Source organism: Halyomorpha halys, unplaced genomic scaffold, assembly GCF_000696795.3.
Source record: "Halyomorpha halys isolate HHAL.00 unplaced genomic scaffold, Hhal_1.1 Scaffold669.1, whole genome shotgun sequence".
Taxonomy (NCBI): Eukaryota; Metazoa; Arthropoda; class Insecta; order Hemiptera; family Pentatomidae; genus Halyomorpha; species Halyomorpha halys.
Genome location: NW_027107180.1, coordinates 210,478 through 217,814, shown reverse-complemented (window position 1 = coordinate 217,814; position 7,337 = coordinate 210,478). Strand labels below are relative to the sequence as shown.

The 7,337-nt window shown below is 27.3% G+C and overlaps 1 protein-coding gene across 1 annotated transcript in view; it reads left to right on the top strand.

Moving 5' to 3' along the window:
- The first annotated feature begins 658 nt into the window (after window positions 1-658).
- LOC106685190 (chorion peroxidase) overlaps window positions 659-7,337 on the top strand; it is a 12,952-nt gene continuing 6,273 nt past the window's right edge. Inside the window, exons 1-11 of the mRNA XM_067045493.1 lie at window positions 659-858; window positions 940-1,136; window positions 1,872-2,045; window positions 2,176-2,254; window positions 2,367-2,512; window positions 2,972-3,099; window positions 3,650-3,763; window positions 3,976-4,108; window positions 5,310-5,437; window positions 5,583-5,692; window positions 6,341-6,433. Coding sequence (XP_066901594.1) covers window positions 1,034-1,136; window positions 1,872-2,045; window positions 2,176-2,254; window positions 2,367-2,512; window positions 2,972-3,099; window positions 3,650-3,763; window positions 3,976-4,108; window positions 5,310-5,437; window positions 5,583-5,692; window positions 6,341-6,433 — 1,208 coding nt within the window. The 5' untranslated portion in view covers window positions 659-858; window positions 940-1,033. The remainder of the gene's footprint in view (window positions 859-939; window positions 1,137-1,871; window positions 2,046-2,175; window positions 2,255-2,366; window positions 2,513-2,971; window positions 3,100-3,649; window positions 3,764-3,975; window positions 4,109-5,309; window positions 5,438-5,582; window positions 5,693-6,340; window positions 6,434-7,337) is intronic.

The window sequence follows — 7,337 nt, the reverse complement described above, 5'->3', positions numbered from 1 at the left end:
GGGAGGGAGGGGAGGAGAGGTATAAAGAACATAAAAAAACAAAAAAATTATTTATTCATGCCAAAGGGGTTCTGGTATAATTTTCAGTGAAGAGTACGGGAAAATTAGGGCCTAGGCTTAGAATGTTGAGTACATTAGAGGGGATATCACTAGATCAGGTATTAAGGACCCAATTTTCTTGACCTTTGGGATAAATTTTGTTCATTAGTGATTCTTGCTAAAGGTTGATGAATTTACTTATGAGTTTTGTTTTTGTGTACAGGGTTGAGTTGAAAATGGTGGAAATTAATGTGGAAAGATCTCCAAAATGGGTCTCACCCATACTGGTTTCGTATAATTTAATCACTGAGAAAAGTAGAAATACTTTAACTTGGAAAGAAATCATCTAATAAATGTTATTACCCAAGCTAATTGAAAATAAGTCACTGGTTTAATATTAACTTTCAATGTAACATAATTAAATAAAAAATAACTTTCGTAAAATTTCATATTGCATTTATATTTATAAAATTAAACATACTTTTGTGTTTTCACAAAATATTTGAACTTCTTTCTTCGGGTTTGGCAACACCTTGCACAAGCCTGTAATATTTTCCTAAGTCATACTAATCGAATTTATTGAAACAGTTTTTGGATGTTTTAATATAAATTATTGCTCTTTTCCAGCTATGGCCTGACCTATGAAGAGATAGAGAAAGGCCTTCCTTTGATTGACACCTCAAAGACCCTGATACGAGAGGTGTGCCCTCCATTTCTGGCAAATGTTGAGTGCAGAGCTGGCAAGTACCGACGTTTAGATGGTCTCTGTACCAACCTTAAACATCCGACATGGGGCGCTACCAACACTCCCTTTACCAGGTAACTTATTCCTACCAAAGTATTCATAGATAATCAAGAGATAATTTCAGCAGTTTGGTGAAGAAAGTTTTGTTCTACTAGGCTGATCGGACCTCTGTTTTCTGATGGTATCACAGCACCTAGGATATCTATAACTGGGCACCAACTCCCAAGGGCAAGGGTTGTATCCAGGACTATGCATCCTGATGAAGGCTACCATGAGCATGCTGGTACAGTCATGATTGTGGCTTGGGGACAGTTCTTGGACCATGACTTTACACTCACTGCGACACCTGAAGGTAAGTGAGGATAAATTATTCCATATAATTATTTTTTTATTTGGTAGGCTTTCATGATTAAATTTTTCAATACTGATATAAGACCACAATATCTTTTATATAGTTTGGTTTTTAATTTTCGACAATAATAAATCATGTAAATCAAGACTTCAAGGAGCAATATCATTCAATGTCAAAGATTTTCTTGGATTAGGGTCGTTTGAATAGAATTTGCTGTATATCCATAAAATAAATAACTTTTTTCTAATGAATAGTTTTCAAAAACCTGAAATATCAATTTTTCTTCACAGCTTGTATTTAGTTACAATTGTTGTCTATGGTGTTGTACCACAATTATCAGGGAAGAAGAATGAAGTAAACAAGAGTTATACTAAATGTGTAAACTTTTGGTGAAGTTATGCATTTGCATACTATTCATATGGTGTATTAAATATTATTATTCTTGTATATAGTAGTATATTACGATTTTACAATAGAAAGTATACATTACAAATTTTGATTCATTTAATCTGTTTTTGAATTGCATCATGAAGTATTCTTATTGATAGACAAAGTACATTAAAATTCATCCTTTTTTAATTTTTTTTTAAATTTAAATAAAACATTTTATTTTGCTTTAACTTTATTACACTTTTCTGATAATAAGATATACATTAAGTGCATTCTTTCAAATATTAAATAACGACTATATTTTTGTACAATTTTGGTTTTAGATGATACAATTGTATTTTACAGACCCAGTAACTAAGAATGAACCAGAAGAATGTTGCAGACGCCCTCCACATCTAAAGAACCCATACTGTATGGAAATTGAGATCCCTGAGGATGATTATTACTATCAAAAATATGGTCAAAAATGCCAAGATTTTGTCAGAGGTTTTCCTGGTGTCAGACCTGGTTGTAGGCTTGGTAGGTTATATTGTATTACTATATAGTTAAAAGCTTTGTTTTTAGTTAATTTATTACTATCTGATATCCTTTATGCTATTTCAACTATAATATAATTAAGATAAACAATCTTACTCTGATTTGCTAATAGGTTCTCGCACACCATTCAATAAATTGACTGCAGTTTTGGATGCGAACACAGTATATGGTGTTGATGAAAAATTTGGAAGGTAATCATTTTAATAATTTGTTTAAGTAAAAGTATTAATTTTTTCATCCTTAAAGATTATATGAGCTTATCTTACATATTGATACAGAACTCATTTAATTTTACAATTTTAGGCATTTAAGAACTGGTTATGGTGGTTTGTTGAGAATGAACCCAGTTTTTGGTGAGTATGGTCTCAAAGATCTTCTTCCATTAAAAGTAGATATTCCTGATGAAGGATGTACAAGAACAAATAGATCTCAATATTGTTTTGAAGCAGGTAATTGATTTCATTTTGTTATCAACATGGTAATATATGATTAAGTAAGATTAAAAAAATATCTATAACTGTAAAATTTTTTATTGAAATTCACTTAAATTTTGATGTAATGTTTTTATTAAAAAAAAAAAAAAGAAATTACATTATTAGATCACTATTCAAATGAAATCCTGGCATATCATATCTTAGAGCTGATGTTCTATAATGTCTGATATATTAGTATTTATATTGTTAATGTCTAATATAAGAGATATTGTCATATTCTTCCTATAGATCAACTATTTAACAATGTAATGTATTTTTGTTAGTGTTAACAATTCATCCAAAAGATTTTCAATATGTTTTTTATTTTGGATTTTAATAACTTTTATAAATGATAGAAATGGATCTTCTTAGACCTAAGGGGGGCTACATTTTTCCTTCTTGTTAATTTAATTATTTTTGAAAATTTATTTTTAGGTGAAATAAGAGTGAATGAGCAGTTGGTGTTGGCATGCATGCATACCTTGATGGCAAGAGAACATAATAGACTTGCCCATGGACTCAGCCAAATTAATCCACATTGGGATGATGAAACTTTATATCAAGTAAATATATTTTTACAGAAAAAATATATATATGATTGACCATAAATTAATTTGAAGGAGATGGTTAGGGCTGCAATCAGGAATATACTGATAATTGATGATTTGATTCTCAACTATCAGTTTCTGTTTACATCTCTGCCCAAAAACCTTGATGAAGACCTGGATTGTACACCAAAACTTTATGAATAATTTAATATAAATAAATTGTCGATAATTATTTTTTCTTTCATATTTTAATAATCCATTAATTTTATTTACTTCTTATAGATGGATCATTTTTTAATTTCAATCACAAAACTCTTTAAAAATTATTCAACTATCTGTGTGTAGATGATTTAATTTTTATATTTTTATTCTCCTTGTAGACAACATTTCTTTCTATCTATAGGAGGATGACACAAGTACCAAATTGTAACACAAATTTCAAAACCTACTTACTACCTATGTTTTACATTGCAGTTGGGAGGTTTTGAAATGAACATCATGAAACATAACTATTAACTAATAATAATGATTCAATTAACTAACAGTCTCTTTTTATTGATAACAGGAAGCCAAAAGAATCGTAATAGCTGAGGTACAACATATTACTTATAATGAATTCTTACCGATTCTTCTGGGTAAAGAAGTTATGGATAAATTTGGATTATTACTTCAGAAAGAGGTATGTTTGTTATGATGTTTAGATTATATAATTTAATTACCTAGAGTGATTTATAAAAGCTATTAATAATTAATTCTTCTATTTTATGGTAGTACGCTATTGCAAACAAACCTGTAGCAACTTGATACTTATTCTAGATCCTTAATTGATAATTTAGTTTAGAAATTATTACATAATGCTTCATTAATTTATGTATAATGGCTTTCTCACAGGGCTACTGGAATGGCTATGATCCTGAGGTAAATCCTAATGTTATTGATGCATTTTCTTCAGCTGCATTTAGGATGGGTCATACCCTGCTTCCAACTGCTGTTGAGCGATGGAGCAAAGCACATAAATTTATAGGTACTAATACTATCTATTTCATAAAAATTATTCCTTTTCATTAATTTCTTATAGTATATTAAATCTTATATATTCATAGTACTCTACATGCATTATAATTTTAAATGGATTTAATTAAATTAATAAAGTTAGTAAAGTAGACTCACACTAATTGTCCATGGTTTATATCACCTGATTTTGATTTGTAGTTAAAAGCAATTAAATTTTAAATTATTTTGTAACAATTATGGTTCAAAATTCTAAGTGGAAGATAATGTTATAATACAAATTTGTTATTATTATATTCTGAATTTTATTATTACGTCATGAATACAAAAACAAAAACAAAATTAACCCATAAAATTAAACTAATTTATGTGTTAAAATATATCAGTTAACTGAGATCAGAGCTATCCTACCGTTTTAAACAATCTCATAGTATTTTGTTCACACCAAAAATACTTATTTTCAGTGTATTTAAAATTGAATCAGTTGAGACAGTTAAACTCTTATATACTCTTATCTTATTTAACTAATTATATATTTTACTTATAATTTCTCTTAATTCATTTTTATTAATAATATTTTAGCTATCCTGTTATTACAATATCAATAACTGTATCTTGTTCTTGGTCTTATTGGTAATGCTCTGTAGATCACATTCTCATTTTATAATTCAGTTATAAATTAAATATTACTTAATTTATACAAAAACAGATGTAAAATTAATATATTATATAAATGAATTTTTTAATCATTTTAGAAAGCCTTAAAAAAATATTAGATTTTATTGGTTTTGCAGCAATTCAGGCTCTTTTTTTAAATGATGATTTACACTTTGCCATTCCAAAACACTTTGGAACCACAAATCGCATCTCCAGGCTTTTGCCTGATGTAGGAGATCATGAAAATAGATTTTACTATCTTAAAATATATCAATTTATATTATTATAATTATAACAATAAGTAGCATATCACAGGAAAGAGCACTGAAGTCTGAAGATGGTATTAGTGGTCCCAAAGCTTCATAGGATTCTAAGAAAAAATAAATTATTTTAAGGAAGTCTAAATTGCTTTAATATCTTTGAAATATTATATAAAGTTTAAATTGTTTAAATAACCTTTAGTTTTTACTGGGAATTTTCGTGCTAAATTGCCACAAACGTTTGGGAAAACATTATAAAATTCATTTTTTTTTTTTTTTTTTTTTTTTTTTTTTTAGCTTCCAAACGACTATCTGATTTAATAAGGAGACCTTATGACTTATACAGAGCAGGTGTATTTGATGAATATGTGATGGGCCTTATGAATCAAGTAGCACAAGCCATGGATGATTCAATTACACAGGAAGTATGTTTCTTAATAATGTCATCAATTATTAATTTTACTGGTATTATAATTAAATTATAAATTTTGAATCTTAGCATTTAATATTCTATATTTTCAAAAAAACATTACTAAAAGATAGATTATCTTTAATTTTTTTTTCAAATAGGTTACCAACAATCTGTTTAAAAAACCAGGAAATCATTTTGGTCTTGACTTAGTGTCCTTTAATATGCAGAGAGGTAGAGATTTTGGAATTCCTGGATACATGGAATTTAGGTATTTAACAATGTTGATTTTTGACAACCCTTACTTTACTTATTAATTCAAATTATTTTTCTAAGTGATTATCTTTTAAATTATAAATACATTTTAAGAGTTATATATTCTTTAAGTAAATTTCAGCTATATTAATTCAAAAACAGTCATTTATAAAATTTTTTTATCTTTTTCTCTAATCCAAAAATTGAAGCTGATAATTTTCAATATATTATTCAACTTATGTATTATTTATTTTTACTTTATCCTATAAAAATGAATTACTTAATGCATCAATGGATTGGGCATAGAGATGGATTAACGCAATAACCATTTGATTATTAAAAATATCAAAAAAAAGCTTTTTTTTCCCCCTACATTTTTAGTGATAACTCTTGTTATTGAAACTTATAGGCTCACAGTTTCTGAACATGGGTGGACAAATATATATATATTTTTAAAAGACTTTCCTGTTTCCATCTTATAATTATTCTTGTTAACAATTTTTTGCAGGAAAGACTTAATTATAGCAATTAGCTAAATCATTTTAATTTCAATAAATTACTGTTTTTAAATTAACATTTATGAAGCTTATTGAAAGGATAAAAAAATACCCTATTTTAGAAATAATTTTTGTAACTGATTTGTTACCACTAAATTATTTTATAGAAAATTCTGTGGTCTTCCTGAAGCACACAACTTTGAAGGTCTTTTTGGTGCTATGCCTAACACAACTATCAGCAGATACACCACAATTTATGAGTAAGTAATAATTATTTTGACATCCATTGATGTACTAAACTATAAAAAGAATCCTTGACGTTTGAATCATGTCGTAATAAATTAAAACTATGAAAAGATATGTTAATACATTATGCATAAGTAGATAAAGTACAGAGAAAAATTATGATTTTTTCTCCTACTGAAAATCAGAACAAAAAAACTAAAAAAAATAAATAAGTGGTTTTCTTTTTGAGTTTCATGTTCCCTAGATTTTATTTTCAAAAAGTAACTTCTTTATTTTTAACACCCCAAAAAATTCATTTATTAATTTACTCAGTTGTAAATATTACTGATCAGAACTTCCCTGTCACTCCCTTGAACTTCTTTTCGGGTCATTTTTTTATATTTTGAAATTTATTTGTTAAACTAGGCTAGAGTTGTTGCTAGTTTTATGGAAATTAACCAAGTATTTATTACTTTTATAATTAAAATACAGTTTTTGTTTATCAACACTGGAAGAAGTTCAATCAACAGGGGTGGGGAGGGGAGAAAAAGGGTCAACATAGTCCCAAGATCTAATGAAGTGATTGTAATTATTGTACAACATTAATTTAGAAATTATCATTTAGTCATAATTTTTATCGAGAAGCAATAGATTAAAATCATTAGAAATATTTTAATTCAAAATGATATTTGTAAAAAGATTCAGGCTAGAAGTAAAAAAAATCTTTCATTAAGGGAATTTCCTTTTTTCACTATTTCTTTCAATTATAGAAATTATTTTATCATATATATCTTTTCATAAGGTGAATTTGGTATTTTTTCCCATTGTCAATGTATTGCTTGCTAGGCTTTAGCATCTTTGTTAATCCATTTCTTTTTCATCTTAAACAAAATTAATCTACTAAGTAGTATACTAATTATATTACATTATAATTATATT